The 13,507-nt window shown below is 40.3% G+C and overlaps 1 protein-coding gene across 6 annotated transcripts in view; it reads left to right on the top strand.

The window, feature by feature from the left end:
- The window catches only part of tmem161b (transmembrane protein 161B), a 101,855-nt gene that overhangs the window by 75,984 nt on the left and 12,364 nt on the right, over positions 1–13,507 (top strand). For all 6 annotated transcript variants that reach the window (XM_072582835.1, XM_072582836.1, XM_072582834.1 and 3 more), the window contains 3 exons: positions 7,136–7,249; positions 8,314–8,488; positions 10,995–11,091. In XM_072582835.1, coding sequence (XP_072438936.1) covers positions 7,136–7,249; positions 8,314–8,488; positions 10,995–11,091 — 386 coding nt within the window. The remainder of the gene's footprint in view (positions 1–7,135; positions 7,250–8,313; positions 8,489–10,994; positions 11,092–13,507) is intronic.

The raw sequence follows: 13,507 nt of genomic DNA, 5'->3' as shown, positions 1-13,507 counted from the left end.
TATATTGTGGTTCTCATGTCTCTAATCTGTCCAAGAAGCTTCACATTCAATTAATTAGTTTTGAAGCAATTTACACACAGCTTGGTTCCACAAGTGACAGTGAGACAACTGATAGCATCATCTGCTTTAATATTATCAGTTGAGGCCAGAACATTGGGAGAATTTCTCTACTCCGAACTACTCTTACCCCTATTATATTTTTACGTGTCCCTTAGATGATGGGTGTGGCCTCAGTTTAGTCTCTCACTTGAAAGATGATGACAGGACAACAGTATTATTCTCTAATGACAGGTTGGAACATGTGCTCATGTGAAAAGTCAGTTCCAAACCCCTTGGCTTCTAACTTCATGGTAAGAAAGGTACAAATATATTTTTAAAGGCACAAATGCAGTTTTTCATGTATAAGCTTACAATAATGTAATAATTAAAATTTTGTTTTATCTCATTCACGTGATGTGGATGTCTCTGCCTGGGCCAGTATTTATTGCATATTTCCAATTGCCCTCGAAGTTGGTGGTGAGCTGCCTTCTTGATCTGCTGCAATCAATTTTCTGTAGATGGACCCATATACATTCCAAGATTTTGACCCAGCAACTATGAAGGAACAGTGATATATTTGGTGGCAGATTGGAGGGGAATTAGCAGGTGATCGTTATTGTTGTGTGCTGCAGCCTTCATCTTTCTGGATGGTTGTGGAACTGGGTTTAGAGGATGCTATCTAAAGAGCATCTATGAATTAGTGCAAGTTTTCAAAATACACTGCAGCTACTGAATATCAGTGTTGGAGGGAGTGTGGGTATTGTGTCGAACAGACAATCTGGACTGATATGAATGGTGTTGAGCTACTTCAGTGATTTTTGGAGCTGAACTCACTATCGGCAAATGGGGAGTATTCCATCTCATTCCTGACTTGTGCCTTTTAGATGGGATAGGTTTGACAAGTCAGGAGATGATCATAGGATTGTTGTTGGATTGTCTCTTCTTGAATATGGTCACTTCCTGGCATTTGTGTGGTACAAATGTGATATTGTCTAAGTCCTGCAGGATTTGAATAAGGACAGCTTAAGTATATGTGAAAGCACAAGTAGTATTGACTGTGGATAATTGCACAATTAACTTTACCATTTCTGACCTGCTAATAGAGGGGAAGCTATTGATGAAGCAGCTAAAGAAGTTGTGCTAATACTTCCCTGAGGAATTCCTGCAGAAATATCCTAAAGTTGAGTTGACTGACCTACAAATACATAATTTATTAAAATCACTCTATAACCTAGAATCTGATTCTTAAAGCATTATTAGTTATAAGTCCAAGGAAATTATTTATCAATTACAATTCAACAGCAGTACAAAATTACTTATTGGGGAGAGCCAGACTTTCTGGAAAAGGAGCCAAAAGGAACGACATGACTGAAAGTGCTGAGCTCATTGGCTGGTAAGGAACAACTCTTCGCTGCTTACCCTAAATAACAGTTAGTTATTTTTAAGAAGTGTAAAATTACTGAGGGGTTAACTGAAAAGTACCAGGGATAAATAACAGTCAAAGAGTAACAAAAAAGGAGACAAATGGTAAGGGGACTGTCTTTTAGATTAAATAATTAGAAAAGTTACCTGGTAAGTTCAAGTTCAAATCATAGTAGGCAACAGCAGCCAGGGGGAATGTGTGACCTGTCATTTTGGGAAGTCATGGATTCTACCAGGGTCATAGATGACCATGTCTGCTCCCAAATTGCAGAAACCTGAGCTCCAGGCTTTGGAGTGTAGATTTGCATGTAGAATTGGAATGTTGTTGTCATCATAAAGATGTGGTTGAAGGAGGAGCTGGATTGGCAACTCCACATTATAGGGTCTAAGGGTTTCAGGCAGGACGGCAGATTGTGTAAAAGAGGTGGTGGTGTCGCATTATTAATTAAGAAGTCAATTACTGCAATAAAAAGGGAAGATCTATTTTAATGGTCATCAAATAAGATTCTGCAAGTACAACGAATAAACAGTGACTCTGAAGTGTATATTATGGGTTTCTATAGAGCAATTAATTGAAGATTAGATCATGTAGTCATTTCATTGTAGTAGGGTGTTTCAACTTTCTGATTAATTGGGATAATCATAGTTTAAAGGGTTTATAAATGTATTCAGGAGAGCTTTTTACGTCAAAATGTAAGTAGCTGTATAAGAGATGGTGCAGTTCTGACCTAAATCTGGGCAATGAAGCTGAACAGGTGTACAAAGTGGCAGTTGGAAGCATTTTAGTGATAGCAACTACAGCACCCTAAGTTTTAATTTTATTATGGAATAAGAAAAAAGGTCTAAAAAATGGCTTTTGCACTGGAAGGGGAGACAGATTTCATTAAATATGTGCCACAAGCTAGCAAGATGAGGAATGGGGAAAGAGAGCAGTTGAACACGTGGCTACAGGAATAGTGCAGACGGGAGAAATTCAGATACCTGGGTAAGTGGGACTACTACAAATGGGATGGTCTATACCTGCACCAAAGGGGTACCAATACCTTGGTGGGGGGGTGCGGGGGTGCAGATGTGCTAATGCTCTTTGGGACGGTTTAAACTAATTTAGCGGGGGATGGGAACTTCAATTGTAGCTCCAGTGTGCAGGAGATTGAGAGTAATGAGGTCATAAATGAGGTTTCAAAGTCGCAAGAGTCTACCAGCAGGCAGGAAGATGGTTTGAAGTGTGTCTGTTTCAATGCCAGGAGCATCCAAACTTGCAGCGTGGGTTGGTATCTGGGACTTTGATGTTGTGACCATTTCAGAGACCTGGATAGAGCAGGGACAGGAATGGTTGTTGCTGGTTCCAGGGTTTAGATGTTTCACTGACAACAGGGAAGGTATTAAAAGAGGGGGAAGTGTGGCATTGTTAGTCAAGGACAGTATTACAGTGACAGAAAGGACGTTTGATGAGGACTCTTCTACTGAGGTAGTATGGGGTGAGGTTAGAAACAGGAAAGGAGAGGTCACCCTGTTGAGAACTTTCTTTAGGCATCTGAAAAGTTCCAGAGATGTAGAGGAAAGGATTGCAAAGATGATTCTGGATAGGAGCGAGAGTAACAGGGTAGTTGTTATGGGGCACTTTAACTTGCCAAATATTGACTTGGAAACGCTATAGTTTGAGTACTTTAGATGGGTCAGTTTTTGTCCAGTGTGTGCAAGTGGGTTTCCTGACACAGTATGTAGACAGGCCAACAAGAGGTGAGAACACATTGGATTTGGTACTGGGTAATGAACCCAGCCAGGTGTTAGATTTGGAGGCAGGTGAGCGCTTCAGTGATAGTGACCACAATTCGGTTACATTTACTTTAGTGATGGAAAGTGGTAAATAAATACCACCAGGCAAGAGTTATAGCTGGGGGAAAAGCAATTATAATGCGATTAGGCAAAATTTAGGATGCAAAGGATGGGGAAGGAAAGTGCAGGGGTTGGGCACAATTGAAAGGTAGAACTTGTTCAAGGAACAGCTACTATGTGTCCTTGACAAGTATGTACCTGTCAGACAGGGAGGAAGTGGTCGAGTGAGGGAACAATGGTTTACTAAAGACGCTGAATCTCTTGTCAAGAGGAAGAAGGAGGCTTATGTAAAGATGAGATGTGAAGGCTCAGTTAGGACGCTTGAGAGTTAACTAGGAAGGACTGAAAAGAGACAGCTAAAAAGAGCCAGGAGGGGACATGAGAAGTCTTTGGCAGGTAGGATCAAGGAAAATCTAAAGCTTTCTATAGGTATGTCAGGAATAAAAGAATGATGAGAGAAAGATTAGGACCAGTCAGGGACAATAGTGGGAAATTGTGCATGGAGTCTGAGGAGATAGGAGAGGTGCTAAATTAGTATATTTTTTTCAGTATTCACACAGGAAAAAGACAGTGTTGTCGAGGAGAATGCTGAGATGCAGGCTATTAATCTTAACGGGTGGTGTGGGTGAGCAAAGAGATATTGGTGTCTGTGTGCATAGATCCCTGACAGTTGGCACCCAGGTTGATAGGATTGTTGAGAATGGGTTCAGTGTGTTAGCTTTTATTGGTAGAGGGATTGAGGGTTTTGGAGCCATGAGGTCATGTTGCAGATGTACAAACCTGCGGTTTGGCCGCACTCTGAGTACTGCATAGGGTTCTGGTAGCCACATTATAGGAAGAATGTGGAAACTTTGGAAAGGGTACACAGGAGTTTTAGCAGGATGTTGCTTGGTATGGAGGGAAGGTCCTATGAGAAAAGGCTGAGGGACTTGAGACTGTTTTTGTTAAAGAGAAGGATGAGAGGTGACTTAATAGACACATAAAAGATGATCAGAGGATTAGATAGGGTAGACAGTGAGAACCTTTTTCCTCAGATGGTGATGGCTTGCATAAGGGGCCATAGCTTTAAATTGAGGGGTGATAGATTTAGGACAGATGTCGGAGGTAAGTTCTTTGCTCAGAAAGTAGTAAATGCGTGCAATGTCCTGCCTGCAACAGTAGTAGACTCGCCAGCTTTAAGGGCATTTAACTGGTCATTGGATAAACATATGGATGATCATGGAATAGTGTGAAATAGATGGGCTTCAGATTGGTTTCCCAGGTCGGCACAATAAAGAGTGCTGAGGGGCCTCTACTGTGCTGTAATATTCTATGTTCTATCTTCTATCAAAATAAGGCTGGATTTGCCCAAAGTAGATTGGGAATAGCTACTTAAGGTAGGTCTATAGCAGAGGGAGGCTTTCAAAAGGAATTAGGAAGAGCACAACAGCTCAGAGTGTGCTGGATGTCCAGTGAATGAAAAGGAAAAGAGAAGTGTATAACCGATACAAAGCAAGCAAATCAACAGAGGCCCATGTGGAGTGTAGAATGTGTGTGGGGACTTTATGAAAACAATTAAGAGAGCCAAAACGGGGAATGAAAAAGCACTGGTGTGTAAGATTAGGGTGAATCCCAAGACATTCCGTGAGGAAGAGAATACCTTGGGAAAGAGTAGGGTTCATTAGGGACCGAGGGGGAAATCTGTGTGTGGACTTTCAAGACATTACTGGAGTATACAATCATGTTTGTCTTCAATTGGGAGAAGGACGATAGAGATCCAAATTCAGAAGGATGGATTATGTGGTGCTTGATGTAATGGGTGAGAAGATATTGAAGTTGTGGTGGTCTTACAAATGGATGAATCCCCAGATGTGGGTGATTTGTACCCCAGAGTGCTTTGCAAAATGAGCCCTGACCCAGTTTTTAATGCCTGTCTGGCCAGAGGACTGGAGAACAGATAATATGGTTCCACTTTTCAAGAAGGGTGGTAGAGATAGCCCATGGTTTTACAGATCAATGAATTTCTCATCAGTGGTAGATAAACTATTGAAGAAAATTCTGAAGGAGAGAAGTAATCTCCATTTAGAGAGGTAAGATTTGATCAGGTGTAGTTAGCATAACTTTGTCAGGGAAGGTCATGCCCAACAAATTTTGTCAAACTTTTCAAGGAGGTGACCAGATTTGTATATGAGAGTTGTGAAGTTTGATGTAGCTTATATGGATTTCAGCAAGGTCTTTAACATAGTCCGACATGGAAGACTGCAAAGTAAATGAATGCACTTGGGTTCCAGGTTAACTTGCCAAGTTGGATCCAAAATTGGCTTAGTGGTAGGAGACAGAATGTGGTGGTAAAAGGCTGTTTATGAGTGGAGGCTGGTGTCCAGTGTTATACCACAGGGATTTCTATATATAGAAATAATGTAGATGAGAATGTGGATGGCATGATAACTAAGTTTGTGGATGACACAAATTGGCTGGGTGGTTAATAGTGTGGAAGAAGTTTTTAGGTTACAGGAGGATATAAATGAAATGGTCACATGGGTGGATCAGTGGAGGATGGATCTTAACCCTGGTAGTTTGGAACAAGTAACGAGACAAGGGAGTACTTACTGAATGATATTAGTAAGCTTGGAGGAACCAAGGGATCTTGGAGTGCTTGTGTACAAATTGGTTAATGCGGCAGGCTAATGGGGCAATTAATAAGTCAGCTGGGACATTTGCCTTTATCAGTCTAAGCATAGATTGTAAGAGCTGTACAGAATTTTGGTTATGCAACAGCTGGAGTACCATGTGCAGATCTGGTCACCATACTATAGGAAGGGTGTGATTTCTGTGGAAGGGCTGCAGAGGAGGTTCACCACAATGTTGACTGTGTTGGAGCACTTCAGCTATGAAGAGACGCTCAATAAGTTCAGGTTGTTCATTTGAGGCTTAGAAGATTGGGTAGGGTGCTGCTTCAGATTACGGGGGATAAGGACAAGGCGGATAGAAAGCAGCTGAATGTCAGTGACAAGGATGCATGTTTTTAAAGGTGGAAGACAGGAGGTTTAGAGGGGATTTAAAGAAAAGGTTTTTTTTAACCAAGAGGGTAGTGGGGTTCTGGACTGCACTGCCTGGGAGGGTAGTTAAGACAGGTAATCTCATAACCTTTAAAAAGTACTTGGATAAGCACTTGAAATGTCATAACATTCAAGGCTATATTCCTAGTTCTAGAAAGTGGGACAGCTTGTAGATTTTGTAGTTTTGGTGATACAGACTCGATGGGCTGATGAGATTCTTCTGTAATGTATGATTCTATGGATATCTGCCAAATTGCTTGATTCTTATCACCTAGGAAATGTGAATCTGGAGAAATCTTTCCAATGTTGGAGTCAAACCTATTACAAAGGGAGACAGTTGTGGTCGTTGGAAGTTGTTAACCTCTGCCTTGAGGGCATTTCTGCAGGAACCTGTGTCTACCATCTATGTGATGTGCCACTACAATTCACCAAGGCTCCTAAGGCAGCACCTTATAATTCTGTAACCATGATTATCTAAAAGGGCAACAATTGCAATGGGACACTGCCATCTGCAATTTCTCCTCCAAACAACTTTTCATCCTGACTTGGAAATATATCATTTTTCTTTCAGTGTCATTGGGTCAAGATCCTGGAACTCCCACTTTGACAACTTTGAGAACATATGTGCACCAAATAGTCAGCAGTAGTTCAAAACGGTGGCTCACCATTTTCTAAAAGGCAACTAGGGATCGGCAATAAATGCTGACACCACCAACAAAGTTTACATTCCATGACTTAATTTAGACATAAAGTAACATTCCTACTTAACCATATACCTTTTTGGGTTTTCTGACTTATAGGACTTTGTTCCATATAAACTTCCTGTCGCCACTAATTATAGTACTCCTCTGGGTGAAGCCTATTACAAAAGACTATATCATGAATCCACCACTTGGTAAAGAAAGTATTCCTTTGTAAGTATGTTGATTTGATGAAATTGTACTTGCACAATAAACTGCATTCTGTTTACTTTATAATGTGAGCTGGGGTTTGCCAAACTTTGACTTATTGGGATGGATAGGACAGCTTTCATTACTAGTTCATGTGCTTTGAGATTTTCTATTCAATCGAGAAACCAAAAGAATTTACCATGTAACATTTACATCAGTATGATTCCAATCTTCTGTAATTATGACATTTTCGAATTTTAAGATGTATGAGCATTTATGCTAAGCTAGGTCAGGCTGGTTAACAAATGTGCTGATTATACTGAGAACTTCAGTAATATTTACATGTTGCAAACACAAGACTTATTTAATTTCCTCTCACTTAAACGTTGAAACAGTGAATCCAACCTCCATGAATTATTGTAATTTAGTGGTTACAATGCTGATAAACATTTCCTCATTTCACAAATATTTGTCGTTTCAATTTTCATTAACCAGCATTATGCTTTAAGTGTAGCTAAAAGGTTTGTATAGATGCAAATTTAGCTTCATGTGTTTGGAGGTTGCAAGCAAATAATTTATTGAATATGTATGGAATATAGGTAAAACTTTAAAGTGGATTACAGTTTACGATTAAGTAGAGGAAGATGTGGAGGGAACTTGGGGGAGATTGCAGATATTAAATTAATTCTTAATGTCAATCTTTGTAAATTAAAACACTTTTTAAAAATTTTAACAGATGATTACTAAACATATATTTAATACAAACTAAAAGTCTGCAGTTTTAAATGAGTAGAACTATATCAAGCCTAGGATGTTATTTTGATCCTGCTAGTTTTAGGAATAGACTTCAGTCAAAACAATTAAATAAATCAATTGACACAAGTTAACAGGAAAAAATTCTTCAAGAATTGAAGTTAACAGCAATCAATATAGACATGAGTTTAAATATTGCTTATATAGGTTTCAGAGAACTGTAGGAAAGCCCAATTCTAAAATTAACTAGAGTATTTGATCTATTCTGAAAGGTTTCACTCTTGGATTTCCTTGAATCCTTTGTTTTTGAAGCAATGTTATTAAATTACTTCCAGAATGTCAGAGGCTGCATATGATTCGTTAAGACTGTGGGTTATTGTCCTACTTTGTGTTCTCCGACTGGCCTTAATTCGGCAACATTTACAAGCATACCTCAACTTGGCGCAGAAGGGTATAGAACAGATGAAGAAGGAGGCAGGGCGAATCAGCACTAAGGATCTACAAAAAATGGTAAGTGAATGAGGCCAAAAATGTGGAATGTGCAAATACTCAATATTAAAGTGATTCAAAATCTGCAGAAAAGAATAGTATGGGGTAAATGAGAAAAACAAGACTCTGTTAGTATTTCCGAATTGTGAAGCCTGGGCATGACGTTTGAAAAAGAGTTGTCGTGGTGTTAAATTTGCAGGACGGCAAGAAGTGGCTAATTCAGTTGTATAACTGGTTTAAATGTATAGGGAGCAAGTTGAGGTAATGAGCCAATCCAGTGACTACTTATTCAGTTAATGCAGATATTTCTCTTTCCATGAGCAATATTTCTTGTGCATGGCCCATGGGGAATATGGATGGAAATTCAGTTAGAATTTCACTACAACAAGCCTGTGTTTAAAGTTGCTCTGTTTAATGTTGTTTTAACATTGGTATGTCAATGGGCATGTAATTTTGTTGAGTGTCACAAGATTTATGTTAACATTGGCCATGTGATCTTGGTTAGTGACCTGCTTCTCTGAGTTGCAAACCATCACTCACTCCCAACCTCTGATCTATGGCCTCAACCCCCCTCCCTGATTCACACAGTTGCTGCTTCCCTCTCCTGTACTTGCATTTCATTTAAGATCCAGGTTCAATCTAAAGTTGGAGTTCCAATGTTGTGAAAGTAAAAATCGTAATGGTTTAGAAGTACTTTTGCAATCTTACTGTTGTCTCGCTGTTTTTCTCCCAAGCCCTCACTCTCATCGTGGAGAAAGAAACAGTAAGCAGGATCATTTTAAAAACTCCTTGAATGTGAATTGAACCATTGAAGCTCACAATTCCACAACATCAGAGTTCCACCTTTGGACCAAATTGGATCTTAAATGGGAACTTCAGTACAGGAAAGGGAAGAGCAAGTGGATACATCAAGACAGACGAGGCTGCAACTCTAGTTCGGGGAATGGAGGACAGGCCATAGCTTGGTGGTTAGGGAGTGTGCAGAGATCATAATACTAGAAGGAAACCAAAAACAACATAGTTGATCCTTAAATTGCCTATGAAGTCATACAGTTGTATTAACCACTTAAGAAGTTATTTTAAAAAAATGAAATAAACACCAATGAACCACCTAGCATTGACTAAGGCAGCAAAAGCTACAACAGCTAAAATGCTGACCTTTACTAAGATCTGGGGGACAGGTGCCAAAATTAGGAGAGCTGTGTCTCCGACTAATCAAGGATCGGGCTGATATAGTCATACTCACAGAATCATACCTTGTCGATGCCCCAGACAACACCATCACCATCCCTTCATATGTCCTGTCCCATTGGCAGAATGGACCCAACTAAGGTGGCAGTATAGTTGTATATAGTCAGGAGGGTATTGCTTTGAGACTCTTCAACATTGACTCCAAAGCCTGCTATCAGGTCAAATATGGGCATGGAAACTTCCTTTTGACTACAACTATGTTCTCCGCCATAATTTTCAACCTCATGACATCTGAAGGAGGCCAGTATAGATCATTCACTCAGCATGTCTAGCTGAAGGGTGCCCTGCAAATCCCTCTCACTATCATGACCTTCAGCTCAGATGATCAACCTGGTTCAATGAAGACTACAGGATTATGTGCCAGGGGCAGCACAAGGATACCTAAAAATGAGATGTCAACTTGGTGAAGTGACAAAACAGGACGACTTGCATGCCAAAAACCGATTCTACAGTTCAAAGTTCTACGGTCCTGCCATATCCAGTTGTCAGTGTTGGTGGACAATTAAACAACTCACTGGCGGAGGAGACTCCATAAATATCCCCATTCCCAATGATGGAGAGCCCAAAATATCAATGCAAGAGATAAGGCTGAAACATTTGCTGCACCCTTCAGCTGGACGTGCTGAGTGGATGATCCATATTGGCCTCCTCCAGATGTCCTCAGCATTATTGATTCAGATCTTCAGCCAAATTGATTCACCCTACGCAATATTAGGAAATGGCTGAGACACTGGATACTGCAAAGGCCATGGGTCCTGCCAACCTTCCAGCAATAGTATTGAAGACATATGCTCCAAAGCATTGCTGCACTCCTAGCCAATCTGTTCTAGTATAGCTATAACATTGGTATCTACCTGATAATGTGGATAATTGCCTGGGTGTGTCTCACATTCAAAAACCAAAACCTATTCAACCTGGCCAATTGCCTCCCATCAATCTGCTCTCAATCATCAATAAAGTGATGAACAGGATCATCAACAGTGCTAACAAATAACACTTGCTTCATATTAACCTGGTCACTGTGTCCCCAGTTTGGGTTTCACCAGAAGTAATAAAAGCAATAATTTCATTTCTGTCAACTTGATAGAGCCTTTAATATGTCTTGTTTTATCATCTCACCTGAAAGGAAATTTGATGAAAATAAGTATAGACCAACATGATTTAACATTTTAGCGAACAAAATCCTGGTTGCTTAGATTTGCTAGAGCTCGAAGAGTTGTTTTAGGAAGCAGCATATTGAAGTTAATTAAATAACTTTTGTTTTCTCTGCTTGAAGGTTGCCCGGGTTTTCTACTATCTTTGCGTGATTGCACTTCAGTATGTAGCACCTATGATTATGCTTCTTCATACAACACTGCTTTTAAAAACCCTGGGTGAGTGCAAATTATGAGTTCATTTTCTGCTCAACTTTATTTTCTCTGTATAAGTGGTATTATAGTCAGTGAAGGTGATGTTTAAAATTTCAAAGAAATATTGATAGACTAGGTGAATTGACAAATCTTTGACAGATGGAGTTCAATGTAAGCAAGTGTAAGATTATCCATTTTGGACCAGAAAAGGATAGATCAGGGTATTTGCTAGATGGAACGAAGTTAACTAGAGTGGATGTCCAATGTGACTTGGAAATTCAGATGCATAGATCTTTAAAATACAGAAAATAATCAATAAGGCTTATGGAATGCAGGTTTTTATATCTAGCAGACAGGAGTAAAAGGATGCAGAAGTTATGCTGCTGCTACTACACAAGACCCTAGTAAGAGCCCACTTAGAATACTGAGAGTAGATCTGAGCAGCACACCCTAGGAAGGGTATATTGGCTTTGGAAGGAGTACAATGTAGGTTTACAAAAACATTACCTGGATTTCAGGGGTTAAATTTTGAGGAGATATTATACACATTGGGCCTGTTTTCTCTAGAATTTAGAAGATTAAAGGATGATCTGTTGCAAGTCAAGTTATTAACTAGAAAAGACTAGGTAAGACGCTGAGAAATAAGAAGGGTGCAGTTACATTGTTGGAGCTGTATTATAGATCACCCAACATTGAGTGTGAGGTAGAAGAACAAATACGTAAGCAGATTATGGAAAGATGTGCAGGCAACAGGATAGTGGTGATGGGAGATTTTAATTTTCCCAATATTGACTGGGATACACTTAGTGTCAGAGGTCTGGATGGGGCAGAATTTCTAAGAAGAGTCCAGGAGAGTTTTCTGGAGCAGTATGTCAATAGTCTGTTGAGGGAAGGGGCCATATTGGACCTGTGTTGGGGAATGAGGAGGCCAGGTTGTAGAAGTTGAGGTGGGAGATTTCGTTGGGGAGAGTGGCCACAATTCTGTAAGTTTTAGAATACTCGTAGTCAAAAATGAGTGTGGTCCTAACGTACTGGGCCAAGGCCAATTATTTCACAGTTAGGCATGAGCTGGGAAATGTGGATGGAACACAGCTATTTGAAGGGAAGTCCACTTTTGATATGTGGGAAGCTTTCAAAGATAGCGCAGGATAGGCATGTCCTGCTGAAAGCAAATGATAGGAAAGGCAAGATTCGTGAACTGTGGATGACAGTAGCAATCGTATGACTAGCCATGAGGAAAAGGGAAGTGTACATAAGGTCCAGGTAGCTAAGAACAGAATGGGCCTGGAGGAACATCGCAAGAGTAGAAACAGGCTTAAACGAGGAGTCAAGCGGGATAAAAGGGGTCATGAAATAGCTTTAGTGAGCAGAATTAAGGAGAATCAAAGCCTTTTGTTCTTCTATAAGGAGCAAGTGGGTAACTAGAGAAAGGATTGGTCCACTGAAGGGTAATGAAGGAAGGCTGTGTGTTGAACCTGGAGAGAATGTGTGAGATTCTGAATGATTACTTTGCATCAGTGTTCACTGAGGAGAGGGACATGATGAATGTTGAAATTAGAGATAAATTTTGATAACTCTGGATCAAGTTGATATAAGTAGGGAACATGTGTTGGGTAGACTAGAGGTTATTAATGTGAACAAATCCCCAGGACCAGATAGGATCTATCCCAGGTTGCTGAGGGAGGCAAGAGAGGAAATAGCTGGGGCCCTGACAGATATCTTTGTAGCTTCCTTAAACACAGGTGAGGTGCCGGAGGACTGGAGGGTTGCTCGTGTTGTCCCCCTGTACAAGAAAAGTAGTAGGGATATTCCAGGTAACTACAGACCAGTGAGTCTGACGTCAGGCTGGAGAAAGTACTGAGGGATAAAATCTATTTATATTTAGAAAGGAATGGGCTTATCAGTGATAGGCAACATGATTTTGTGGGGGTGGGGGGGGGGAGATCGTGCCTTACCAACTTAAGTTCTTTGAGGAAGTGACCAAGTTGGGAGATGAAGAAAGGGCTGTAGATGTCATATATATGGACTTTAGGAAGGTGTTTGATAAGATTCCCCATAGTAATAAAGTGAAGTCACTAATAAAGTGAAGTCACGTGTGCAGGGAATTCTAGCTAGGTGGATAAAGAACTGGTTGAGCAACAGGATGCAGAGAGTAGTAGTTGAAGGGAGTTTCTCGAAATGGAGAAAGATGACCAGTGGTGTTCCACAGGGATCAGTGCTGGGGCCACTGTTGTTTGTGATATGCATAAATGACCTGGAAGAGGACACTGTTGTATGATCAGCAAGTTTGCAGATGATACGAAGATTGGTGGAGTAGCAGAAAGCATAAGAGACTGTCAAAGAATACAGGAGAATATAGATAGACTGGAGAGTTGGGCGGAGAAGTGGCAAATGGAGTTTAATCCAGGCAAATATGAGGTGATGCATTTTGGGAAGTCTC

Source organism: Chiloscyllium punctatum, chromosome 2, assembly GCF_047496795.1.
Source record: "Chiloscyllium punctatum isolate Juve2018m chromosome 2, sChiPun1.3, whole genome shotgun sequence".
In the NCBI taxonomy this organism is placed as follows: domain Eukaryota; kingdom Metazoa; phylum Chordata; class Chondrichthyes; order Orectolobiformes; family Hemiscylliidae; genus Chiloscyllium; species Chiloscyllium punctatum.
The sequence above is the reverse complement of the archived record's forward strand: the minus strand, read 5'-3'. Positions and strand labels throughout refer to the sequence as shown.